We start from the raw sequence: 26824 nt of genomic DNA, 5'->3' as shown, positions 1-26824 counted from the left end.
AATACAAATTTAGCAAACTAGTGTAAGAGTTAGCGAAGCTACACTGCTTAACAACCTCAGAAGAATCTGCCTGACTGAACAGTTATGAAGTTACATCACCCTGCTTCACCTTGAGAGAAATGTCCAGGGGTGGTGGTGTGGGGATGTAGTTTCATCATCCTCACCAATCTGTCTTGTGACTCTTTCAGGCTTTAGAGTACTAGATAATTGCATCAGCTTCCTCTCTGTTATGTTGATGCAGACCACCTTCTTTATAATCCCAAGGTTATGCTGATTTTTAAAAAATGGTCTCATTGTAATGATGCAAAACAAACAAAATATCTGAAGAAGATCACTACTAACTGAAGAGCTTCAGTTGTGCTTCTATTGTCTTTCTCTACTGTTTCATTTAGGGCTGCATAAAATGCTAATAGAATCCCAACACAAAAAGCATATGGTGTCATCAGAATCTTATTTGTATGTAGGATTATCCCACAAGATACTGCTCACTAAAGGAACACATTAGATTATTCAATTACATTACATTAGATTATTCAATTCCTTACTAGAAGGCACTTCTGTGTAGGAATTTCCAGCTTTAATGTTTGCCTTTTTCTTTTTCTTTTCAGAATCTGATTGGCCAGCCGAGTGTCGAGTTTCCAATGGGTCACAAAGGTTAAGGAACATCACTTCCTCAGTTGCCAACCAGCTCCTGCTTGTTTCTCTTCTAGAACATCTTTGTCATGTGTATGCCCAAGACCCTACACGCGCAAGGCGTTTGTTTGAATGTTAGTAAGAGCTTAATCTTGTCTGGTGATGCTTGTCAATTCCCAAAGTGTAATATGAAGAATGAACATATATCTTCAGCAAATAGACCTGTTAGATGTATTACCTAGCCATGGATCTAAGGTAGGCCTTAATTTGTCTGAATTGTCTAGAATCCTTTAAATATTTTAATTTCCGTTTTAATTTGTTTTATGTTGTTGTAAACCACCCAGAGATGTTTGAGGCAGTGTACAAATATAATTAAATAATTATGAAATGGCACTGTAGTTAATTAAAATTCAAACAAATTAAGGCCCGACATACTTATGGACTGTGGTAAATGTTAGTTTGTCTGACTTTAACCTTACATAAGAACAGCCCTGCTGGATCAGGCCCAAGGAGGCCCATCCAGTCCAGCATTCTGTTTCACATAGTGGCCCACCAGATACCCCTGAGAAGCCCAGAGGTAAGAGGTGAGGGCATGCCCTCTCTCTTGCTGTTGCTCCCCAGCAACCTTATTCATTGACACAGTTTTCATTATCTGCATCTTTATTTATACTCAATTAGTGGATGCCTTCCACAAATGTTTAGCTTCTTGCCATTCAGTAGAATTAAAAAAACAAACACTCTACTAGAAAGGGGAAGAAAAAGTCTAAACTGTAAAACATGGTTGTCCTGAGCTCTTTGGAAGGAGGACAAGATAAAATGTACTATCAATAATGAAAATAATTCTGCATGAAATAACAATTGTTTGACACTTGAATATACTTGAATTTGAAGTAAGTGCTGGAGAAAACCCAGCTGACTGGTTGTCCAAGTACTTTGAAATGTGGATGCTGGAACATAGGAATTTTGATACTTTCCCCCTTCTGTACACAGAGTGGTGTATAAAAAAACCAAAACAATACCTGGTACCTCTACGATACCATGCCGATGCCGCACAAGGGCTGCTGGGAGCAGTGTCCCATCGGCATGGTGCAGCAGTTTAAAGGGGACAGCTGTGCAGTTTCTGCTTTCAAGATTTAAAGAATGACAGTGCCGCAGTGGGGCAGTGTGGTAGTGTGGTGGGGTTGTAGCTCACTGGAATAGCTGGTACAACTTGCCTGCCTCTGTTTAAAGGAACCCCTTGCCCCGTGTTGAAATATTTCAGCTGCAGGAGGCTGAATCTAAAGCGGCACCAAAACAATTCGAGCACATCCCTAACTTCTAGCCAGATGGACTACTTTTCAGCCATGCTTTAATTATTTCAAGAACATAAGAACAGCCCTGCTGGATCAGGCCCAAGGCCCATCTAGTCCAGCATCCTGTTTCACACAGTGGCCCACCAAATGCTGCTGGAAGCAGGAATTGAAGGCATGCCCTCTCTCTTGGTGTTACTCCCCTGTAACTGGTACTCAGAGGCATCCTGCTTCTGAGGCTGGAGGTGGCCTATAGCCCTCCGACTAGTAGCCCTTGATAGACCTCTCCTCTGTGAAGTTCTCCAAACCCCTCTTAAAGCCATCCAGGTTGTTGGCTGTCACCACATCTTGTGGCAGAGAATTCCACAAGTTGATTATGTGTCATGTGAAACAGTACTTCCATTTGTTGGTCCTAGATTTCCTGGCAAAAGGAAATTTATTTTGATTAAACACACTTGATTAGTGTGGTTAAGATTCTGTGAGTGTTTTTTTTACAGATGCTGGAAGCAACACAACTCTACACCACATTCCAGTGTATTATACATATACTAGACTACAGAAAGAACTGCTAAATAAAGGTGCTAAATATGTCACTGTACTTACATTAGATTATTCAATGTAGTAGAGGAATGCTGGTTCTGTCCTGCTGGATTCTGTCCTGCTGGATTTTCCTTGGTTTGAATAATTCCTCAAACCTATGTGGTATTTTCTACCCTAATGTAGGTAGTATGGAAACCCTACTGGAATTCTGCCTTTACTATCTATCTATCTATGTAGTAATCCTCTCAATATTTCAATAAACAAATGGAAACCAAAAACCCCTAACTTATTCTTACTATATCTATCACTACTAATGCTAAAAGAAAAATAATTAGTGTTTGTTTTTCTTACTGTCTAATACTACCACTACAATTCACTGTGCCAAGGCACGCTCAGGACCAACGATGATGTCTTATCTCTGTGCTGCTAGGACAGAAATAGACAAGCATACATGAGCCACTCTGACTCTATTGGGTTCTCTTTGTGTACTAAGCATGTCATCTACCAATGGCAGCCCTTGATACCCTTGATGGGTTTCAGTACCCTATCATAGACTTCAATAAGTAGAGTAGCTTACAAGTCAGTGGCAGTTCATGTCCGCATCACAATGCTTTGCTTCATAATGGTTGGCGGAGGTGCTATTTGAACTGTGTCTGTGGCTGCAATAATCGCCTTTATGACTTACAGTGTCTTTTAATGACAGCCTATTATCTTTACACATGCCCTAAACACACATGTCTAAGGAAGCTAAATTGTGTCGAAGCCTTATAGCATAGGGTGCTGTTTTTGGCGAGCAATAGGCTTAGGAACCGACTTTAACTGCTTTGGAACTCTTAACCAGTTTGAAGTCTTCCGGTATTTTCCCTAAGGTTCTGTTGTTTTTCAAGGCTACACACTTAAATCAGCTGTATTTATTTCCCAAGGAAGACAGAATAATGTCTCATCTTGAGTTTAAAAAAAAAAAAAAAGCTACTCTGGCTTAATGCTAGAACTATAATTATCATGCTGGAATGCATAAATTTTTAATCTGTAGACTATCGAGTCGCCGCCGGATTTGTCTTCCACTGTTTCCCCCACCCCGTTCCTCAGAATGGGGTGGGTACGCTAGTCACTCTTGACTTCTTCCTCTGGACCACAAGACCACAAGGGTACTACATGGCAGGACCACATGGCAGATAGGGATGTGCACGAACTGGTACAGTGGTCCTTTTATGGACCGCCAAAACTGGTCTGGAGGTCCGGCGTTCGGATCGGTTCTGAGACCGGGTGGGGGTTACCTTTAAGAAGCAGGGAAGGTGCCCCTGCCTCCGCCCTCGCCGCTTCCCCCCTGTTGGCGCTGTCTCCAAAAATGCTGGTGTGGGGCCAGTGTGCCCTCTAATATTTTTTCACCTCTGTGTGGAGTGAATTTTGTTCTGGGCAGCAGTATCAAGGCAGTGTGTGTGCACGTATATTCAGAGTGGGACTGTCCTGATTCAATCTGAGCGGGATCTAAAATTAACTGAGTGGACATCCAAAAACTTGGGTGGCAGACGCACGCATGCCTTAGAGGGAATGCTGTGTGGGGCTGCTGCGTACCTCCTTGCAGCCCCAGTCAGCATCGTATCGGAAATGGCCGGTGAGTGCGTGTGACATGCGCATGCGCACCAGCCACTTCCGGTACAATGCTGACCAGGGCTGCAAGGAGGTAGGGATGTGCACAGAACCGGTTTGGAGAACGGGCGGTTCCACTGGTTCAGAGGCGGCGGCTGGTGCCGTTTTAAGAGCGGGGGAGGGTGCATTTACCCCTCTCGCCTCTTCCCCCTGCCGGCATCCTAAAACATTAAGTGGTGTAGGCCCAGCATGCCTTAGAGCAGGGCTGCACAACTTTGGCCCTCCAGCGGCTGTTGGACTACAACTCCCATCATCCCTGACTATCAGCCCCTATAATCCAACAACAGCTGGTAGGGAGGCAGGGGCTGAAGTGGTGCAGGTCACCAGCCTCCTACCCCTCCTCTGCTCCTGAGCTTGCCAACGGGCTATCTTAGTTCCCATCCACGGGCAGATGTGAACAGTACAATTGTGCAGGGAGAGGAATTCTGAAGCTTCCCACAGTTCAAGTATGAGCTTGATTTGGTTTTAATAAGACCTTTGATTGGGCCTTGAAGGTCAGCACTCAACTGGCAGAGGCTTTTTAAGGTATATTTTAATGCTGGATTTTATCCCATCGTGTTCTAGTTCAATAATTTCTCCCTCCACTTGTGCGGTCAGATGGAGTACTCTGTGCAGATGTGAAACTATTTCACATTATAGTGGGCATACGTCTGTTAACGTTGCATCTACTATTGCAGCCTGTCAGGGCAATTAAAGCTAAGCTAGGCCGTTAAGAATAACGAGCAGTGTTTTATAGCCTGCATGGTGTCTAAAGTACAAACACTCCATTACCTTTAAAATAATTCTATTTTCTCTCCCCCCCTGCCTTTCGTACAGTACTGGGTAAGACGTTTACTCGGATGCGCTTGCTTTCCCCTTTTGCCTTCCGCGATGAATTCAGTAGTTTGAGGCTGCAGCACAATCGGGCCATTACTGAATTAATGAAAGCAGCTAACCAACAAATACGCAGTGGGGTAAGCTTAATGATCTTCTCTGCCTCTCAGCACTGGTGTAAAAAAAAAATGGGGCTGTATCTCAGTGGCATCTGCTTGGCATGCAGAAGGGTCTCCCGGGCAGCAGCATCTCCTGGTAGGGCTGGGAGAGATGCCTGCCTGCAGCCTTGGAGAGCTGCTGCCAGCCAGGGTAGACAGTACTGACCTGGATGTACCAATGGTCTGACTCAGTATAGGGCAGCTCCCTATGTAACTTGTGTAGCATCTTGCCAACTTGTCCTGCTGTTGCTGGGGCTGCAGGTTATCGGCTTTGTATGTGGAAGATCCCAAGTTCACTCCCTGGCACCTGCCAGGGAGACTCCCGCCTGAAGCTTTAGAGAGCTGCTGCCAGTCAGAGCAGACGAGACTGAGCTAGGTGGGCTAGTGGTCCGACTCAATGTAATGCAGCTTCCTATGTTCTGTGGACACTGGCACACAAGTGAGGAGGCCAAATCAGCATGTTGCTGCTTTTGTGACAAAGTGTGTGCCGATCTTCTTGCATTGCTGGTCTTGGTGTGTGGCAACAACATCACTTCTCCTCCACATGCTGATGGCATCCTTTTAGATTTTTGTTGAGGACTGGAATGCCTGTTGCTATTATTTATATTCTGCTTTTCCACAAGAAAGTTGTCAAGTGGTGTACACAGAAGACAATTAATACTAATAATAATAAATAAGGCTCCCTGTCCCCAAAGGGCTTATAATCTAAAAAGAAATGTAAGGCTGGCACCAGCAAATGCTCATTGCTTTTTTTAATAAATATCTGAATGTTTTTGCTGACACCAGTTGTTTCTAAACATTTTAGTATCCATGTGTGAGGCAATGAATCGAAGGCTTTCTTGTAGTCAATCCATGCAACACTTAGATTGGTTTTTCTTCTCTTGCAATTTTCTAAAAACATTTTGTCAATGAGCAGCTGGTCTTTTGTGCCTCTGGTGTTCGGGCAATTTCCTTTCTGTTCAACTGGAAGCTGTTTGTTAGTTAATAAGTGTTGCATCACTTCATCTGCTATAAATAAGGCTCCCTGTCCCCAAAGGGCTTATAATCTAAAAAGAAATGTAAGGCTGGCACCAGCAAAAGCTATTGGGAGGGAAGCTGTACTGGGGTTCAGTGGGGCCTGTTGCTCTTCCCAGCTAAATATAGGAGAATCTGCACTTTGAAAGGTGCCTCTTTGTCCTGTGAGCCTCTTAGGCTGGGTGCTGGGGAAGCTCTGTCCCGTTCCTGAACATGGCCAATTTTCTGTGGACACAGTATTAAGGCACTAACTAAGAGTCCAGAAGTTTAAGGTTTGAATAATGTGAAGAAGAAGAATTCAATAATTCTATAATGTGTAAACTTAAAGAAGTGTTGGGCTGAAACGTGACACCACATCCCACAAAAGGCCAAAAGTTTCCACTTAAAGGGTAAATAACCGGCTTCCATTATCTAGAAAAGGCAGGGATTTAAATGCATTTGTCATTTGACTCCTGGACAGTGTCAAGAGAAGCCTGAGGAAAATTCCAGAGAAAGTTAAAAAGGAAAGTCTGGTGTGGGAATCGACAGTTGCGACGAGGGGTGTGTGTGGAATTGGTGACTGTCAGCACCACCACTTTGCATGAATAAGAAGAACTGCATCTGCTTCCACTAGGGCTCTGCTGCTTTTGACTGCCTCAAATGTGGTTTCTTTTTAACCCTGATGTACTTCTTTAAATGTGTGACTAATAATTGTAGTTCCACTAAACAGATAGTAACTGCTTTTCGAACACATGCTGGTTCACATAGACGTTCGTTGTTTAACATATTTATCAGCCTTTAAAACAGCCCTTAAGACACTTTTTTTTAGCCAGGCTTTTAGTAATCTTTAATGTTTTAAATTAACAGTTTGTTTTATTTTTGTTGTGTTTATTTTTGTGAACTGCCTAGAACCTTTGGAGTCAGGTGGCATATATGTTATGTTATGTTGTTATATTGTGTTGTGTTATATTCAGATAGAGAGTGACACAACATCATCACTCCAGCTGCTTTTGGACTACAACTCCCATCAGCCCCTGTCACAGTGGCCAGTAGTCAGGGATTATGGAAGTTGTAGTTCAGCATCTGCAGAAGGGTCAGAATTATGCAACCCTGAACTAGATCAATGAATGGGCCATTTGCTTCATAAAATGGTGTGTGTTTGTTCCATTGGGATGTGTAGTGTGTGTTTGTTTGTTTGTTTAAAATCTTGATGGCCCGCTCCTCCAGTGCGCTACTGCTCGGGGTGGCTCGCAACATTAATAAAATAGATACAATGTCAAGTAAAAGATTAATAAAATTAAACAAGTTAAAAGACCAGACTAAAATCACATTTAATAAGTTAAATATATCTAAAAGAAAGAAGAAAATCCTAACCTCCAGTGGGATAGCCAGCTTAGTAATTATTTAGGACCAATGCAGTGTAGTATGGAGAGTCAGAAAAGATAGCACTGGTAAGAAACAAAAAATGAAACATGAGTAACTAGATTAGATTATATATTTAAATTTTAGATGGCATTATATACTCATATCTCACTATTGTTTTCATTATGTTTTGTAGGAGCTTGGAAATGGTGATTCTTATGCTAACAGGTATGTGTTCAAAGTACAACTGACATTTAAAACAATTGTGTGTTTATATCTTTGGTGTTAAAAATATAAAATGTTGAACAGTATCAGTTCCGGAGCTTAGAACCATTTAAAGTTACATTAGGTGTTTTTCTTTTCCCTAAAGGAAGAAAATTCACCACCAGCATTTTAGTGTCTGCTTTGGCTTCAGAGAAGGCTAATAATTCAGTGCACAAAAAATAAGTATTGAGAACAGATCTGAGCATCTGTGCAGAAAATTTGGATTATTTTACTTGGTTATAATTGTAGCCTGTCCACCCCAAGGGGCACATAAAAATGTTAGTTATCTACCTTATCTATCCCTAATCCCTGGCAACCAAAATCCAGTTTGAATAAAATTATCTTACATTGTTTCCAGACAATACAGGCTCAAGCTTTGGTGAGCCCCCAGGGGAAGAGCATTCCGAGGCGACAGCCAAACTTTGAGAGCATCTCTCTTTGGGGACCTGATTTGGCGCATAGACGATGTATTTAAGAATATTTCTGGCTGATCTTAAAGGTCATAGGCGTAGAGAGGGTCTCTTGCGTATGCTTTAGGGCCATACAGGTCATATCTTGACTGATATCTATTTAGTTTTTTTCTTTTAGGAAAATAGGAAGCTGCTTAATGCTGAGTCAGACCTTTGGTCCATCTAGCTCAGTATTGTCTACACTGACTAGCAGCAACTCTCTAAGAGTCTCTCCCAGCCCTGCCTGGAGATTCCACCAGGGACTGAACCTGGGACCTTCTGCATACAAGCAGAGGGCGAGAGCCCAGCACCTGGAGGGAAACTGTGGCTGATAGTGGGAGGCGGAGGATAGCTGCATCACCTCTTTCCCTTCCTGCCATTTGAATGCTCAAAACCACACCCCAACCCTCTTCTTTCCCTCCTGTGGAGAAAACATCATACTTTTATTAAGAGAGTCTAATTCCTCTCCCTCTTTGTTGCATGTTCTAACATGGTACATTTGTTTTTGCAATTGGTAACGTGTCTGCGTTTAAAAAAAACAACTAGGGAAAACCAAGTCCTCTTTGAAGCACAAACATCTCGCTATATCAATGAATTTGATGAGGTCTCCCAGCTTGGAAAAGGAGGATACGGAACAGTATTCAAGGTATTTCTTTTTATTGTCTGTTTCTGAGGCTTTGTAATAACTATTCAAATTGTACTGGTGAATAATTTGGCCGGTAGTTTCCCGCCCAACTCTCAGAAAGACGCACATCGTCTTCCCCTCTGTGTTGGAGTCGAGGGACCAACTTAGAGAAGGTCCTGTGCCGTTACGATTAAGAGGCCCTTGGTGTTGTGCTGCAGGGATGGAAAGGGACGCAGTCCTTGTACTTTCCCCCCTTCAAATTCTCAGCAGGGATGCAAAGTCCTTGGCTTTCTAAATGGTAGGCTGCTCCTGCTATAAATAAACATAAGAACAGCCCAAGGCCCATCTAGTCCAGCATCCTGTTTCACACAGTGGTCCACCAGATGCTGCTGGAAGCCTACAGGCAGGAGTTGAAAGGGGCCTGCCCTCTCTCCTGCTGTAGCTCCCCTGCAACTGGTACTCCAAGGCATCCTGCCTTTGAGGCTGGAGGTGGCCTACAGCCCTCCGACTAGTAGCCGATGAGAGACCCCTCCTCACCACATCTTGTGGCCGAGAATTCCACAAGTTGATTATGCGTTGTGTGAAAAAGTACTTCCGTTTGCTGGTCCTAGATTTCCTGGCCATCAGTTTCATGGGATGACCCCTGGTTCTAGTGTTACGTGAGAAGGAGAAGAATTTCTCTCTATCCACTTTCTCCACTCCATGCATGATTTTATAGACCTCTGTCATGTCTCCCTGCAGTTGTCTTTTTTCTAAACTAAAAAGCCCCAGGTGTTGTAGCCATAAGAAAGATGCTCCAGGCCCCTGATCATCTTGGTTGCCCTCTTCTGCACCTTTTCCAGTTCTACAATGTCCTTTTTTAGATGTGGTGACCAGAAATGTACGCAGTACTCCAACTGTGGCCGCACCATAATTTTTTATAAGGGCATTATAATATTAGCTGTTTTATTTTCAATCCCCTTCCTAATGATCCCTAGTATCGGACTACAATTGATTGCATTACCATTCTCCCTGTCTTCTGTGACAAGGAGTATCCTCCACCCTTTCTGATTGACCATCCAGACTGCTCTTCTGGGCAAATAACCTCATAAGGTTCAAGCTCTGTAGGGTTAGGAAACTATCTTTGACTTTTTGCAAGAGAGCCAGCACCCCACCACCTCGCCCCCAGTTATTGCATCTCTCTAAATGAGGTTTGTGACCATCAGTGTTTCCTGCAAGAGGGATTCCCAGATGCTTTTGACTACAGCTCCCAGAATCCCCAGCTGCAATGGCCTTTGGCTGGGGACTATGGGAGTTGTAGTCAACAACGAATCCCTCTTACAAGGAACACTGGTGGCCATTGGGGTGGGCATGGCTGTGGGGCATGGCGTGGCTATGGGGGCTGTCATGGAGAGCACCTGTACTTCTGAATTTTCGACCATACCATTGTATGTGGCCAGATCAAATCATGTTCACAGGAAGGGTTCTGTGTGGAGGTGGCCCTTTGGCCAGCCCTGATCTAGAAGTGTCTAAAATTTGCCATACCTACTGACATGTTAACAATCTATCTTTCAGGTCAGAAACAAACTAGATGGTCAGTTCTATGCGATTAAAAAAATTCTGATTAGAAAGGCTACCAAAAGAGACTGCATGAAGGTATGCATTGATTTTAAATGTGTCTGAATGTTTTGTTTGCCCTGTGCAAGTTCACACCCCACTGAAATTAGTGCTAAGCGAAAGGAAAGCAATTGCCATGGTTGTGAACAGTGGCCCCTCTGATTTTTTTCATCTCTGGATGGAATGAGTTTTGTTCTGGGCAGCAGTATCAAGGCAGTGTGTGAGCACCTGCATTCAGAATGGGGCCTTCCTGATTCAACCTGAGTGGGATCGAAATTGAACTGAGCGGACATCCAAACATTTGTGAGCATGCACACGTGTGCACACCTTAGAGGGAACAGTGGTTGTGAGCAGAAACGTTGCTAATTTTGTTTGTAGGTTTGTATACAAGTCTGTAGAACATGAACCTATTCATTCTCTCCCTCCCTCCATGTCTCTCTCTCTCTGTCTCTCTCACACACACACACACACACACACCGCTGTAAAAAGTATCATTAGCTTTGAAATCCTCATGGTGCTCCAAAGAGATATTGAGAAGCATTTGTCCTTGTTGCCCTAGGGCGTATCCCAGTAACTCCCACTCTGCAAGAGAGCTTTCTTGGTACTTCAAACCAAGAAATGGATTCTAGAAATTACTCTCCATGCGTTCTGGTAACTTCCAGATTAGATTACTTAACCACAATGCTGCTTTTTGAAGATGACTCTGAAACTTTAGTTGGTCCAAAATTCAACCCCTAAATCAGGGGTGGGCAAACGTTTGGGTCGGAGGGCCACCGATGCACAAGACATTGACTGTGGCGTGTGAATAAGAATTCTGCCTGGCTGCCACTGCCACCTTCTGCCTGCGTAGCTGCTTGTGCTGCCGCCGGCTAGATGTCTAACTGCCGTGGTGTGTTATAAAGATGCCATCTGCATGTTGGCATCATTACAGTGTGCCCCAGCAGTCAGCCACCTAGCCGGCTGCAGCAGAAGCAGCCATGCAGGCAGGCGAAGGAGGAGAGGACAGGGGTGGTGGGGGGGTGCCAGGGGCCAGATAAATGGGTCTCATGGGCTGTACCCAGCCGCGGGCTGTAGTCTGCCCACCCAGTCTGTCCTAGACTGAAAGTGGCTGAACAGAACACATTGTGCCAATTCTTAAACAGCTTCACTGGCTTCTGATCTTTTTTTTGCTGAGGACAGTTAAAAAATGCTGTTTTGAAGCCTTAATGAGCCCCTGGTGGCACAGTGGTAAAACTGCCGCCCTGTAACCAGAAGGTTACAAGTTTGATCCTGACCAGGGGCTCAAGGTTGACTCAGCCTTCCATCCTTCCGAGGTCGGTAAAATGAGTACCCAGAAGTTGGGGGCAATATGCTAAAATCATTGTAAACCGCTTAGAGAACTCCGGCTATAGAGCGGTAGATAAATGTAAGTGCTATTAAGCAGCTTGGGACTGCCGTAGGAATAAGCAGACTGGGAGACAGCAAGGTGGTCTGACAGATAATTCTGCACATTGCTGCATCTCATGACAGTCACTCATGTAGAGAATCAGCCGGAGGCAGCCCATCCAGAACAGTGCCTTGTGCTAGCTAGAAACCCAGAGGACGCGCCCCTCTGAGGACACGTTCTTCTCTTACACTCCGTCAGAGAAGAACTCCTCTTTTTCAGGGGTAAGGTTGAAGTGTGCCTCTGGTTTTATTTGGGCAAAAAAGTGTTCCTCTGCTGTCCAAAAGTGTGGGCAACGATGACCTGAACAGGAGGTGTCCTCTTTGGTCTCTTTTGTAGGTCTTGCGAGAAGTTAAAGTGCTGGCTGGGCTGCAGCACCCAAATATTGTAGGCTATCACACCGCTTGGATGGAGCATGTTCAACCAGCATGCCCAAAAGGCAAGTAGAACTGGTCAGCTTCCTGCCTGCCGTGCGTCATCTGTGTACTTGCTGTATGGGAGCTAACATCCTTAGTAAGGCCTAAATTGGTTGTAAGCTGCCAAAAAAAAGAGACCTTGGCATCCTACTGGAAACTGGAAATGTCACCAGCAAAGAGATTAAAACAATGGATCTGCTATTGTGTTAATCAGTGTAACATCAAATCTTAGAGAGCTGTGTGCTAGTTCAGAATATGGGTTCAAGTTCTCGAAAACTGTATATGAGATGTGTTTGTGAGAATTGTAGTTTGATGAAACCAGTGATCTTGGCTATTTTTCAAGCAGGGGCCTCTTTGGCTAGAAATCCTCAATATGAGTGCCATGTCCCACTGTGATGACCCCCCTCCCTCCCCAGTACTGCACTTTTCTCAGTTTTGGGAGAGTCCTTTAAGAGAGACGGAGCCCTCTCTTGAGAGCTCTGTGGGGGAAGTGCTGGGAAGGGCTACACTTCTCAGCACTCTGGGCGTGCTTTCCGAGATGGTGCAGGGTCTCAAGAGGGTTCTGTTTCCCTTAGGATGGTGCACGAATTGAGATAACATCACGAACTGAGATTTGTGCACAATTCAGAGGGGCAGTCAGGGCAACTTTAAGAGTGAAAAGACAATGTAAATTACTCTACAGTTAATAATAAGCAGAAATTCTTCAGATGCTAAATTTACCCAACAATGATCTAATCCGGTGTTCTTCATTGTCAGGCCTGGGGGTGGGCCAGTGGAAGCCCCTCCCAACCCCAAGGGCAGCTCCCTGACTGTTGGGCCTGGGTGAAACTTTGGCAGAAGCTAAATACTCCTAGCATTTGTTGGGTAAATGTAGCATCTGAAGAATTTCTGCTTATTATTAATTGTGGAGTAATTTACATTGTCTACGTGTTTATGAAGCTGAACAACTTTCAGTATATATAATTATCCAATTGCATGTACAAATCTCTTTATAAAATGTCAGGTTTCTCTTCATTCGGTTGCAGGTGAGACAGTCTTGCAGCTGCCATCTCTCAAAATGTCTTCTTTGCAAGAAAGTACCGAGTATGTATTCAACAGGAACTAGCCTTTTCAGTCTTTTTCAGATAGTCCCAAATATTGCAGAATTGGTCTTGGTTGTCATAGGCATATTTTCTGAAACCCAAACCTTCACTCCCGTGGGCTCATCTCCCATGGTTTTGCCCATTTAATGATTGTGGGGATAGTTTCAGTTATTTGCAGGGATAGGAAACCCCTTTAACTATCCCCTAACTAAATGGGTATACCTGGAACAGCCTCTCTGTCTACTGGAATGTGATGTACGGGCTCCTCCAGGGAGTTAAAAGTTTAGCTATCCAGCCCCACCCCCCAGCTGAGAAATGACAAAAAATTGGATATCCCCTGGGGCAGCCCAGGTGCTGCTTTTCAGGAACCGAAACCCATTTTTTTGCTTGGGTTTAGGATTTGAATATTGTGGCTTTAACATTGGCAGAACGTTCCTGGGTCCTACAGGGTCTCCTGAAGCAGGGATTCTCAGTGTTGGGTCCCCAGATGTTATTGGACTTCAACTCCCATAAGCCCCAGCCCCACTGGCCTTTGGCTGGGTATTATGGGTGTTGAAATCCAATAACATCTGGGGACCCAACCTTGAGAATCCCTGTCCTGGAGGATCTCATGTTCCTTTCAGAATGTCTGCATAACACACTTCAAAATAACTATAGGAGGACCTCAATATTTGGGGGTTCTGTTCCATGGTACAACTGTGGATATGGAAACCGCAAATATCGAGTCATTGCGGCAGTGGGGAATTGGGATTTAGGTTCCCGGTTGGCGGGGGGGAGCATCGTTAAAATATCAAATGGGAGGGAAGCTTCCTACCACACTTAGCTGCTCCCCCTGGGTTATGCTGTGCCCTGGAATGCCCTCAAATTGGCCGAAAATTACTGGTCAGATGCGGGGCTGTGGTTTCACTCCCAAACGAGGCCACCTGGGCAGCCTTCAAAAATCAGGGAGAGTTGCTCCGGCCACACTGCAAACACAGCGCTGCCTGATTTCGCTCCCTGTTTGGAAGCAAAATAACGCCCCCCGCACCTGACGTCAGATGTGGGGGGCGTGTCTGGGGTGCAAGGCACGGCCCCAATTGGTGGCGGCCCAAGTTCTTTGAACCCATTTGCCCAATGGTGTTTCCGCCCCGGTGGTCATTGTGGAGTCTCACAAATGAACTGATGCCTGTACAGGTCTGGAAACATCATAACACCATAACAATCATAAAAGAGTTGGAGGGGTTCAACCCTCCTGCTAGAGCTCTGGTTTTAAATACTCTACCCAGAGCAGCTTACGTTAATTCAATAAAAATGGCACATCATTAAAAATAGCCCATCATCAGTAATGGGTTCAGTTTTCTCTCCCTCTTCCTTTTGTGGCTTCTGCTTCTCTTCCTCTGGCTCCCAGAGCACTTGGTGGTTACAGATCCAGTTAAGAAGTACTCCTTGTCCCTCCCTTCAAGAAGAGAGTTATAATTCTGTGTGCATGTTTTGAGGAAGGTGCCTACTGATCCCCTGCAAGAGCAGCAACTAAAACTGTTGACCTACCTCAAATATTACAGTATATTAATTCATGATCCTGATGTATATAAATCTGGTTGCCCACTGAATGGTTAGTGGCATCAGTGGCTCTTACTGCCAGTTAGTTTTGATTGTTTTAATGTTGTTTTTAGAACATTGTTTTAAAATTTTAATTTGTGTTTTACATTTCTTGTTTTTGTTTTTAATTAATGTTTTACTTTTGTTTTTATCTTGTTGTAAACCGCCCAGAGACATAAGTTTTGGGCGGTATTAAAAATATGTTAAATAAATAAATAAAATGAACAGTTGCACCGGTGGCTATTTTCCTGCTACTTGCGGTTCATTGGATCCAACCGTATTGTTTCTTGCAGAGATCAGTCCTCGGATCAAGATATGGAAGACAGCAGTTCCATTATCTTTGCTGACCTTGCTCCCGAAGGTTCCATGGACCAAGATGGTGAAGGAAATGATATGGACGCCTGTGAGCTACCTGATGAATTCCACCAAAGCAGCGGCACAGATGGGAATGCCAGTGGACACACTGGAAACCCACCATCAGTTGTGCAGTGTGGCAGTCAGGGGAGACCCCGCCTCAACACAAGCAGTGCCTACAGTGAGGAAGAATGCTCCCAGAAGGGGATATGCCTGCAGACACCGTGCGAGGTAAACGCAGATTTGCTACATCCATTTAATTGCTCTCTAATGAGCAGGGGATAGTTTGAAGCAACCTTGCTCAGTAGCCGAACAAACAACGAGGCTGTTCACACGAGCAGCCCGTCCTGGGGTTGCACAACCCCTCCCAGGTACGGCTGCTTGTGTGGAGCACTGGGATTGGGGCTGATCCCAGTGCTGCCTTGCCAGGTATCCCAAGGTTTATCCCCAGGCTGTTACCTAGGTAGAAGGGTGTGAGCATGGTAGCAAGCATGAATTGCGGTAGCGAGTGTGAATTGTCCCCTTTGCTGAGCAGGGTCTGCCTGGCTTTGCATTGGGAAGCTGACTGCATGTGATTGCTATCTGCTGTAAGATATCCTCCTTCGGGGATGGGGCCGTAGCTCAGCAGAAGAGCCTCTGCTTGGCATGCAGAAGCTCCCAGGTTCAATCCCTGGCAGCATCTCCAGGTAGGGCTGGGAGAGACTCCTGCCTGGAACCTTGGAGAGACGCTGCCAGTCAGAGCAGACAAGGCTGAGCTAGATGGACCAAGGGTCTGACTCAGTAGAAGCCAGCTTCATAAAGGGTATATATATGTGCACATAAGAACAGCCCCTGCGGGAACAGGCTCAAGAAGGCCCACCTCGTCCAGCACCCTGTTTCCCACAGTGGCCCACCAGATTGCATGTGCACACGGAATAAGCTTGTCTTGCACATTTCTCCTCAGATGGAGTACCGTCTGATGCTCCACATACAGATGCAGCTGTGTGAAATCTCGTTGTGGGACTGGATTGCTGAGAGGAATGAAAGACTGAGAACAGAGAAAAACCCCAGTAAGTCTTTATCCACTGTTTCTGAAAGCATACGGGATAGCATATCATGAAATGCCAATGGAATATGATTTTGTGCCTTTGAAACCAGCTATACTTCTAAATAAATGTTTGTTTTTCTGAGCAGCTGTAGAAGGAACTCTTCTCAACTGGGCCATCGCCCAGTTATTAATCATATGCATTTTGATTGGTTGATATGCATAGGAGAGAGAAAATTGTTTTTTAAAAAAACATACCTTGGGCAGCATTCAGACTAAGTTAGTTATGCCTCAGTCCCATTGAAATTAATGGGGATCATTAGTCATTTCTAACTTGCCTCATTGATTTCAGAGGTGGCCAGTCTGGATACAGCAACTGGTGTGTGTTGGGTGTTGTTGTTTTTTTGTTTGGGTTTTTGCCATTCTATGCATTGTTGCAGAAGGCATCTTAGAAGAGGTATTCTCCTTTACTGTCGCACACAGAAATGCCTCTTAAGATGGATGTGGCTCTTTGCAGCTTCCTTCCCTCTTGACTGGCTGGAGAGTAGGAGGGGTTTCTCCTGTCATCCCCACCGTCTGCTTCTGAAATCTCCTCTGGCTTTAAAAGAAGTTAGTGACGTGGCTGGCTGAACAGTGTGAATCATTCAGCTGGTTGCATTGAAACCCTTGTGGGTGCCCAAGATGGGTGCTCTTTGGATCTGGCCCAGCAAAATCAACTTCTTTGCATTTTGCACATCCCGCAGTTAACGCCGTACATCTGATGGAGAATATATTTTCTAATTAGCATTGCTTTAGAGTGCCTTTGTAAATAGAGCTAACTGCCTTTGTGTTGTCTTTTCCTGAAGTATTTCAGTTTGGGAAAACAGATTGAGTAATACTTTCTTTTTATATATATATTTTTAAAGGTCCTTATCACCATGTAGACATTACTGGGACACTAAAAATCTTCCAAGAGCTACTAGAAGGAGTGTATTATATCCACAGTATGGGAGTCATGCACCGAGACATTAAGGTATGTAAATGACACCTTTCATTTGGGCTCAGCAAACTGAAGGGTTGTCTGTACCTCTCTTTGCAAAACGGAATTTGTTGTAGTATAGTATAGTATACCTATAGAGAATTCAGAGATGTATACAAAACAAGGAGACTTACATGTTAGTGTAATTTGCTTTTACTGCAGAACTTTGTGCATGCATGTATATACGTGCATATTTTATTGCACGTATCCCCACTCCCTTCCTCCAAAGAGCCCAGACTGGCTTACTGAGGCTCTCGGGCAGCCCTCCCTGATGGTATAGAGAAGCGTTGTTTCCCTTGAGTTTTCCTGAATAGTGTGTACTTTATTTTTAACATGTTTTTATACCACCGATATCCAGGTCTATAGGGCAGTTCACAGCTGATGACGCTGGTACTGATTGATAGGCGTGTGTATAGATCTGCGGTCAATATAATTAGTCAACACAATTGCATTTGTGTATATAAACCACTGGTTTTCAACAGATGTTCCCAGGGAGCTTGAGAGTCCCCCGAAGCCTATCAGAGGCTCCTCACTGGAAGTTCTGCGGTGGGTTCCTTCTCAGGAGGACCGATTAGGACTGCTCACACAACTGTTGCATGAATAGGACAAGCATTCTGCCCGCCTTTTGGAGCTGTGCGTGCTTCTGATTTTTGGCCACGTGTGAGCTAAAAGCAAAGTTGACGGAGGCAAAAGTGAAGATCTGTGTGTGAGAGGGCCCCAGACTTTGATGTGCCCTACCCAGCATTTTACCAAGGTAGAAGGAAACACCATCGGTACCTGCACCCATCTTGCACCCAGTCACTTTCCCCTCCTCTGAACAAGCTTTTACCTTCCACACAGCTGGAGCATACCTCCCCCTCTCAGGGGACAGTCGTGTGAACAAGGCCATGATCCATTGTTTCCAGTCTTCCTTGCAGTGTGTGACCACCGCAGGGGGTGGTATGGGGTGCCTTCTGCAGCACGTAGTGTATGTTTGGTTCAGTGACCCAAGCTCCAGTCTCTATTCCTTCTGCCCTGTGAACTGAAAGTGCACCTCTGAACCCATAATCCACATAGAGTTCCTTGGTACACAAGAAAAGGGTTCCCTGAAGGTAGGACATTTGAAAATCTCTGTTACAGATACAGTATTCGCTGTTTTGTTGGTTGAGACGTGAAAATGTATGAAGTCATTCTCTTCTGCTTTCAGTCAAACATCTGTTGAGTGAACCCAGCCAAAAAAAACCCTTGCCACATGTGGGCTTAAGTATGCCTTTTGGTGCTTTTTCTTTTCTGGAGCAGCAGCCATTTGGACACCATTTCTGATGTAGCAAAGGAGATGAGGAGGACAAAGGAGTCCTGTTGAGCACACCATCTCTCCATAGGTGTCTCTGAATGTCGAAGCCTCCTCTTCCATTACGCTTCGATAGATTCTACTTTGACCATCTTTTAAATGGTGGTCATTGCATAACACTCAAGAGAATTAGAAGTGCTTCAAAACACGATGTTTATTTTTTATTCAGACCCTGTCACGGGGCCCAGTTTCTGCTGCTTTTGGTGGCTGGGATTCCCAGTTGCGCTTTTCTGTTTTTTATTTTTGCCGCATAGGAGAATTCTTGTGTCAGGTATATGGAGTTCCACAGCCTGGTGGGAAGCATCCCCCACAGCCAGCGTTTCATGTTTTCTCCATACGTTTTCCTGATATTAAATTTGCAGATCTCCTGCAGGGGCAGGACTTCCAAAGACAACGCCATGAGCTTGTCTTTCAGTGGTTCTTCACTTGGAGAGATGAGCCTGTTGGGTAGACGGCCTTCGGAGGCCATTAATTTCAGAGGGTACGACAGGCTCAGCAGTTTATCCAGTAGCTGTGCCTTTCGTGGGCAGAACGCACTTTCCAGGAAGAGGAAGAGCGGCGACTCCCCTTGCTTGGTTAAAGCGTTGATGTCCGCGCCGTGATTGAGCAGGAGGCTGATGAGATCTTCTCTGCCACTCTGGCACGCCATGTGAATAGCTTCTCGTCCTTCCCAGTCTCGCATGCGCACGTTTGCGCCGTTGAGCAAGAGGAGCTTGATGCACTCTTCGCCGGCCGCCAAGCTGATGCCGCATTTAGACGACGAAGACTCAATGGCAATGTGGAGGGCGCTCCTTTGAGTGAGTGGCGTGGTGAGATGGACATTGGCCCCGGAGTGCAGTAGCATTTCGATGGCTGCTCGGTGGAGAGATTCAGAGGCCAGGTGGAGAGCGGTTAGACCTCCCTTAGTCCTGGTGTTGATATCTAGCCCTTGGTCCACAAGGGGTGGTATAAGCTGAGGGTATCCAACGCGTACCGTTAAATGTAGAGGGCTGAGATAACACTGATTGCACAGGTCCGAAATTATCTGGCCCCTCTTCCCAAGCCAGAGCTGAGGATGCTGTTCATCACTTCTTGCTGCAATGATCGAAAGCATGTTCCACAGAAATCCGACGGCTTTGCAACTGTTTGGGTAGAGATGTAACAGATAAGTGGAGTGACGTATAACTCCTTTTTCCTTTGCAATATAACAATAACAACAACAAAAGATCTTTATATACTGCTTTTCAACAAAAGTTCCCAGAGTAGTTGACATCATAATGAATGAATGAATGAATGAAATGGCTCCCTGTCCCCCAAAGGCTCACCATCTCAAAAAGAAACATAAGAGAGGCACCAGCAACAGCCACTGGAGGGTTGCTTTGCTGGGGATGGACAGGTCCAGTTGCCGCCCCCCCCCCCCTATAAAGATAATCACCATTTGTAAAAGGTGCCTCTTTCCTCAGGTAACAGGGGACATAACATATGTTGGCATTCTTTTCAAATACGTTATGTCAACATTTGATGGTCCTAGAAAATACCCCTGATGGAAGCCCACCTCCCATAATTTAGAAGGGGACGGCCACTCTCTAAAGCACAGAAGGAAGGAAGAATGCTCCAGTTCCATTGGCAGTCTTCCCCCCTCCAGATACCCACCATCTCCATAATTAAATGTGTTTCTGGTTGAATTGGTCCAAGATTCCCTTTCATCCATCAACAAAGAATTGAAGTTCTTACTATAACTTCTCTTGCTAGACCAAGGGTTGGCCAGCCGTTATGGCACATGGCTTGTTTGTACATAAGGGTCCTAGGGCTGTTTTAAGGTGTCTTGTGGGTGCCTTAGATTCGCTGCCAATGCAACAGCGCAACCAGGCTTGAGGTTCTAGTCTGTGGTAGTCTGTCGCTGTTCTCTGCCTTGCTGCTCACTGCTACGTCTTGCAATTTCCCAACTAGCTTGCACAGCCCTAGGCGGCTGGAGGCTTTCTTTTCTCTTGATTGCTAGCCCACTGGGAAGTGGCAGCAGCCCTGGGCCGTGGGGAGGGTGTGGCAGATGCTGATTCTGCGCAGCTCCTTCGCCTTGAGGATCCTCAAACCTTCCTATCTCTAGGTCAGCCACACACCAGATGCTTTGCTTCTAAAACAATGTCCCTTTAGGAAAGGAGTGGAGATCTTGCCACTGGAAATGCTGAGCCTGTGTCGACCTAAGAGCCTTCCAAAGAATCAGGCGCACAAGTCCAGTCCAGAGCAGGACCACTCTAAGGTGCATGATTGTCCACATGCAGGGCCCCCCCCCTCCGCCAGCAATGCCTTCATATGAGTAGGAGGAACAGCCCCATGCTGAAGAGGCTGGTGACAGTGCAACGCTCTCTCTAAGCCCCGTCCTGGCCTCTCCTGCCCCTGTCTGTGTCAGAGAGATTCCTGGGTTGTGCCTCTCAGTGGGACTAACGCCTGATTTCTGCTCTCTCCTTTTACTGGCGGGAGCACTCCTGCAGAGAGTGGAGAAAGGGAAGCCTCTCCTCCTGTCTAGGGGACCTTTGGGGATCCTGGTGTGTTCCCAAGAGGCATATAAGCCCAGAGAGAGAGAGAGAGAGAGAGTTAAGCATTACCTCATTTCGAAGTCTGCAGAAGATGGTAGCATGCAATCCATGTATCTTCCCGAGTCGTGCACTAATTGGTGAAGAAGAAGAGAAGAACGAAGGAATGCAGACAAGGTCATATTTAGCCGTTATAATAATGCATGGGTGACTTCATGTGACTGTAGGAGAGAAGTTTGGATGCGATGGCCTTTTTACTGCTTCAGACCCTGTGCCCTGATGTGTTGGTGATTTGTGGTAATGATCCTGTTGCAGAGCTGGTCTTTTGAGCTTTTCATATTCTCACCACTGATTTGCTGAGACATGTTCTTCGGTTCTGTATTACTTCCCTCCCCGCCCCGCCACCAGTGTTCTCTCTATTTTTATTCATCTGTGTGCAGAATAAGTTTTTTTTCTGGGCAGCATCATCAAGGCAGTGTGTGGGCAACACATGCATTCGGGGGGCGGGGGGGGGGGGGCGACGGCTTGTCTTCCTGATTCAACCTGAGCAGGATCTGAAATTAACTGAGTGGACATCAGAAAATGTGTGAGCGTGCGCATGTGCGCACGCCTTAGAGAGAACACTGCCCACTACCCTTTGCTTTTTGGTACCAAAGGAGGCCTTAGGGCAGCTTACAAATAATAAAATCAGCATAAAGCCATATAACCAAATAAAACAACATCTAACAGATATTCTGAGGAGGAGGAGATCTCAGGAGTAAAACATAATTTGGCTAAGACCTTACTTTGAAACTTAAAAAAATAAAACATTAGCTAGCTGTCTAAAGTTAAGCACCCTTCAAAAATATTTGTTTTGGGAAACTTGTAAAAAACCTTTCTACACCAATGTCCTACTATATCTCTACATTGTGGTTACTTAAATATTTAGGCATTTTAGACAGACACCTACCTCCGTAAGGACAAGTTGGAAATGGTTGGCTTAGATGTTGATGCAGTGCCCGTTGAAGTGCAGCAAGATCATTGGCCATAATGGTTTCAAATACTTTGTCCACTTCATGAAGTCCACTCTCCTTCTGGGGTTCAGATGGATGCTTCTTTCCACAGAAACCTCTGGTCACATTGCCCATGTTAGGAGAAAATATTGCCTAGCTGACAGCACTTAGTATGGAGAAAATGCAAAAGTCTGGAATCCTACACGTGACTGAGCACCCCTGTTTGTGACGACACAGAATGTCCAGTTCTGGAATGGACTAGACCAGGGATTCTCAATCTTGGGTCCTCAGGTCTTATTGGACTTCAACTCCCATAATCCCCAGCCTCAGTGGCCTTTGGTTGGGTATTATGGGAGTTGAAGTCCAATAACATCTGGGGACCCTACTTTGAGAATCACTGGACTAGACCATGATCTTCTGACTCTAGGAGGAGTGGGGGAGGAGTGCCCAAGTATAATTTCTCTGAAACCAGTACAGACCATATTTACCTGGATCCAAAACTAGGTTTTTCCAAGTTCTCTGATGTTAGAAATTGAGGGGCCATAATAAATTGTGGCTAGGGATGCTGGGAGTTGTAGTTCACCAACATCTGGAGGACCGCAGGTTGGAGAAGCCTGTTTTAGATTGTTTTGGTAACACTTCCATCTGAAAAGTCTGATCACCCTGTTTCTGTAGTGCAGCGTCTCTCCTGCTGATCATTTGCCTTATGTCATGAGATGACAGATGCATCTGAGGTCAGATGGAGCCCCTCAGTAGCCCTATCGTGCCTTAAGGTGTGTGTGAGCATCAAGGGATATGTGAACTGGTCCCCTGGAGGTTTCTAATCATTTTACTTGGTTCCTGGTACTTTACTTGGTCTAATCTGTAACAGATGCGAAAAGCAAGACTCCATTTATAAAAGTATGCCAATTGCATGAAATAAACAGGTACTCTCGCCTGTTTTCACAGCCCAGAAATATCTTCCTACAAGGATCTGGCCATCATGTGAGAATTGGAGACTTTGGCCTGGCCTGCAGAGATATTATAACGGAAGCTACAAGCCAGTTGCGGAGTACAAAAAAGAGAAATGGTAATCACAGAACCAAGTTTGAGTTTTTACTGTTCGTTAAATCATGTTATGTGGTGCTTCAAATATTATTGTCCCAGGTAGCTGTTTTAAAAATAATACCTGTAAATGGAATCTTTTAAGTAATTCTCCATTGTTTTTTGCACAGAACTCATACATACTTCTGGGGTGGGTACTTGCCTGTATGCTTCACCTGAACAATTGCAAGGTTCTCAGTATGACTTCAAGGTATGACCATCCATCCTACCTCCATAAAATACCCGTTTTGTTGACTTGACCTCCACCTGGTCAAGTGTGTGGTGTTTTAGTAGGGAGTGATTCTGTCTTCCAGTACACTTGTTCAGGGGCACACGTGGTTTTTATTAGCTTTTTAAAACAGTCGTTCTTAAAACTGTGTGGTGGCATACAAATAAAAGTGAATTTAACTGGCAGAGCTTGGGGCAAAAACATACATGGTCTATGTGGAATACCCAACTCGGAAAACTGCAGAAATACAAGCACAGCTAGATAGGCCAAGTCTGTCGCCACTTCTAATGCCTTCACAAGCCTTGTGGCAACATCCAGACTAACTTACTCAGAGGCTTTTGTGGATCCTGGGTGCAGTTTCTGCGTCCTTCATAACTCCTGAGCCCAGGGGTTCCCCAACCTGTGGTGCTCCAGATGTTGATGAACTGCAGCGCCCATCATTCACAGCTACAATTTATTGTGGCAGGGGATGATGGGAGTTGTAGTTCAGCAACATCTGGAGCACCACAGGTTGGGGAACCCCAGCTCTAGCCCTTCCGTTCCACCATGACTCCTAGTTTATATAGTCCATATTTCTCCACCCTCCTTATCCTTCAGCACCTTGCTCCATGCCAGTATACTGAAAAATCGGAATTACGTTCATACAAATATTACTGTGCAGAGTTTAGATGAGAGGAGGAGAGCGTTAAGTCACTCTGCCATAGCAGAGTGCGCAGAGTTCTGAATATAGTCTTGGTATGTCATTGGTATGTATGTCAATTGGTAGTCATAGGTATGTCTATAATTTACCCCTTCTTACTGAGCAAAGAGACACCTTTTCAAGTGGTGACTCATATTTAGCAGGGGGAGCACAACTGGCCCTATCCGCCCCCAGCACAGAGCCCCTCCAGTGGCTGTGGCTGATATCTGCCTTAGGCTTCTTTTTAGATTGTGAGCCCTTTGGGGACAGGGGACCATCTGATTTATGTCTTGTAAACCACTTTGGGGGCTTTGGTTGAAGAGTGGCATATAAATATTCGATCATAACAATAATAAATTACTGTATGCTTTCACTAGATAGCATTGGGGAAATGACTTTAAATATTGTAGAGCTCACGTTTCGCTAAATTCCTTTTGTGCAAAGCCCCTAGCTACTCCCAGTCTCCATTTTCGTACATGTAACCCTGAATCAATGTAGTCCGAGTGCTTGTTGGAACCAGTCTTCAAGCCTTTACAGCAGGGATGGGCAAACTTGGCCCTCCAGCTGTTGTTGAACTATTGTGGCTGGGGATGATGGGAGTTGTAGTTCAACAGCTGGAAGATCCAGTTTGCCCACCCCTGCTGTATATGCCAGTGTAGAGTATGCACTGTGATTTTTTTCACATACAGTGGTCCCTCTACTTACGAAATTAATCCGTTCCGAATGCACATTTGTAAGTCGAAAAATTCATAAGTCGAAAAGCGGTTTCCCATAGGAATGCATTGGGAACGGATTAATGCGTTCCGGAGCCTAGAAAAAAGACCCAGACCCCCAGTAAGGCTTGCAAACTGCACAGGAACATTTCTTTTCAAGAATAAACAGGCAGTAAACAGGCAGGCAAGTCAAGGAAACCGCATGTAAAATTCGTAAGTCGAGGAAACCCCATCTAAAAATTTGTAAGTCGAAAAAACCGCATCTAAAACCGGATCTAAAACTGCCGTTTGTAACTCGAAAAATACTTATGTCGAGTAGTTTGTAAGTCGAGGGACCACTGTAGATGAGTTTGGATTTTGCCATAGGATATTTCCAGTTCCTGACATTGCATTCTTCTGTTTCTTTATGTGCAAATGCTGAACATTCTCCTTTTTGTCTCTAGTCAGATATGTATAGCTTGGGTGTCGTCCTGCTTGAACTCTTCCAGCCATTTGGTACAGAAATGGAAAGAACTGACGTTTTGATGGGCTTAAGGAATGGCCACATCCCTCTCTCCTTTAGCAGGAAGTGGCCCAAACAGACCAAATATGTTAAGCTGCTGACCAGTAAGGTATCTTCATACAGACCAACGGCCAGTCAGCTACTTGAAAGTGAACTCTTCCACAATACAGCAAATGTAAGTTTTTAATTACGTTTTTGTAAAACAAACAAAGGGCTCTTTCTTACATTACCTTTGCAACAAGACCAGCAAACTGTGCATTAATTTAAGCTAAAGGTGCCTTCCCAGGTGGTGTCCATGTTTCCATTTGGTTTACAGGATTTTGTAGAGAAATCTCAAACCACACAGCAAAGGACCACAGAAAATAGCATAGGACAGAGGGATATAAGCGAGCAAAAATATATCCTGCCAGGATTTTAAGAACAGGGGCGGGGTTATCCCCGTCAGGCTCTAATGGCTTGTTAGTTTTGTTACATAGTCCTGACCAGGAGCACGTGACGAGGATAACCCAATGAGATGCCTTGATAGCAGCAACAGAGAATCTAGATTCTAATCCTCGGCTCTACACCTTTGGCATGATAGGTAGACAGATAGAAAGGTGGAAACAGCCTTGAAGAAATTGCAGCTGCCAGGCAGTCTGATGGAACTGCAGAGCTGGCTGAAAGGCATGTAAATGTAACAGACAGTTGCATGTATATTTATGTCTGTAGCCAACGAAACAAAGTAGAATGGACAAGACGTTCAGGCTTCCGCCTTCTTCAGCTGCTCTGAAGTTCCTAGGACGATGCTCTGTACCTTTTCTATAACATCGGAACAGTTGAAGAAGGTGGAAGCCATGATGTCTTGCCTGTTAGACTTGTGTTCATAAAAAAGAATAGTATAAATTTATTAACATACATTCTGGGATCCAGATAATACTTGTATGGAGGCCTGTTGGCAGCTTTAAACATTATCTGTCTTGGTATATAAAGCAATCTACTATGTTAGCTTTTGCTAATTAGAGGATTTATGCACCTTTAGGAAGTTTTATACTACAAGCAGGTTCCTCAAACCTCTTCTCACTCACAGGTAGCTGTATGGTGGGTTAAGCAGGGTAGCTGACAGTTTGGTTAACAGCAGTCTATGGTTAACTTTGCTTTTCCTTATGAGACTTCGAAGCAAGCTACTCTTTGCTGTTTTCCAAGTGTACACTCCACCTTTTGATAAGAGACACTGTCTCCTAAAAGGTAGGCTGGAATAATTGCTCTAAGTTTCCTCCCCCGGATTTTAGGTTATTTGCCATCTTCAGCAGAAAGTGATGCAGCAAGAGGAAGAAATCAAGTCACTCAGAGAGAGAGTTAATCTTCTCTTACAAGAAAAAGTTGAGAGAGAGAGAATCAAGCAACTTGGCTCTCCTGTTTAAATCATGTGAACATGTATCTAAAATATGTACAGTGTTATGCAAGATGTGTGTGGGTTTTTTTAAATAAAATGACTCCCCAAAGCATGTACTGTATCTGCATTTTGCCTTGGCCAGTGAAA

General features: G+C 44.8%; 3 protein-coding genes across 5 annotated transcripts in view; 1 reads left to right on the top strand and 2 right to left on the bottom strand.

Annotated features, from left to right (window-relative positions):
* The window catches only part of USP42 (ubiquitin specific peptidase 42), a 54203-nt gene extending 50950 nt beyond the window's left edge, over nucleotides 1-3253 (bottom strand). Inside the window, exon 1 of the mRNA XM_053275953.1 lies at nucleotides 2526-3253. The gene's annotated coding sequence lies outside the window, so the exon portion shown is untranslated. The remainder of the gene's footprint in view (nucleotides 1-2525) is intronic.
* Nucleotides 1-26789, top strand: part of EIF2AK1 (eukaryotic translation initiation factor 2 alpha kinase 1) — a 29467-nt gene extending 2678 nt beyond the window's left edge. Inside the window, exons 2-16 of one of the 3 annotated variants that reach the window (XM_053275958.1) lie at nucleotides 609-767; nucleotides 2420-2500; nucleotides 4929-5065; nucleotides 7635-7666; nucleotides 8698-8797; nucleotides 10331-10411; nucleotides 12135-12234; nucleotides 13237-13294; nucleotides 15165-15456; nucleotides 16169-16274; nucleotides 17155-17261; nucleotides 23048-23168; nucleotides 23314-23393; nucleotides 25247-25480; nucleotides 26574-26789. In XM_053275958.1, the coding sequence (XP_053131933.1) occupies nucleotides 609-767; nucleotides 2420-2500; nucleotides 4929-5065; nucleotides 7635-7666; nucleotides 8698-8797; nucleotides 10331-10411; nucleotides 12135-12234; nucleotides 13237-13294; nucleotides 15165-15456; nucleotides 16169-16274; nucleotides 17155-17261; nucleotides 23048-23168; nucleotides 23314-23393; nucleotides 25247-25480; nucleotides 26574-26705 (1820 nt within the window). In that variant the 3' untranslated portion in view covers nucleotides 26706-26789. Of the gene's footprint in view, nucleotides 1-608; nucleotides 768-2419; nucleotides 2501-4928; nucleotides 5066-7634; nucleotides 7667-8697; nucleotides 8798-10330; nucleotides 10412-12134; nucleotides 12235-13236; nucleotides 13295-15164; nucleotides 15457-16168; nucleotides 16275-17154; nucleotides 17262-23047; nucleotides 23169-23313; nucleotides 23394-25246; nucleotides 25481-26573 lie in introns of those variants that run through there. The other 2 variants (XM_053275959.1, XM_053275960.1) reach the window with 2 other exon arrangements.
* Nucleotides 17419-22376, bottom strand: ANKRD61 (ankyrin repeat domain 61). Its single transcript, XM_053275968.1, has 3 exons — nucleotides 22057-22376; nucleotides 21180-21240; nucleotides 17419-19718 (listed from the first exon to the last, which is right to left on the bottom strand). The coding sequence occupies exons 1-3, from the start codon at nucleotides 22232-22234 to the stop codon at nucleotides 18773-18775; spliced, it is 1185 nt and encodes a 394-aa protein (XP_053131943.1). The 5' UTR covers nucleotides 22235-22376; the 3' UTR covers nucleotides 17419-18772.
* Nucleotides 26790-26824: the final 35 nt, after the last annotated feature.

This window comes from Hemicordylus capensis, chromosome 13, assembly GCF_027244095.1.
Source record: "Hemicordylus capensis ecotype Gifberg chromosome 13, rHemCap1.1.pri, whole genome shotgun sequence".
In the NCBI taxonomy this organism is placed as follows: domain Eukaryota; kingdom Metazoa; phylum Chordata; class Lepidosauria; order Squamata; family Cordylidae; genus Hemicordylus; species Hemicordylus capensis.
The sequence above is the reverse complement of the archived record's forward strand: the minus strand, read 5'-3'. Positions and strand labels throughout refer to the sequence as shown.

Coding starts and splice junctions, on each gene's coding strand:
- ANKRD61 (XM_053275968.1), bottom strand. CDS start 22,234: ATGGGCAATGTGACCAGAGGTTTCTGTGGAAAGAAGCATCCATCTGAA. Junction 21,241..22,056: donor TCCAACTTGTCCTTACGGAG/GTAGGTGTCTGT, acceptor TTCACCAATTAG/TGCACGACTCGGGAAGATAC. Junction 19,719..21,179: donor TCTGCAGACTTCGAAATGAG/GTAATGCTTAAC, acceptor CTACCCAAACAG/TTGCAAAGCCGTCGGATTTC.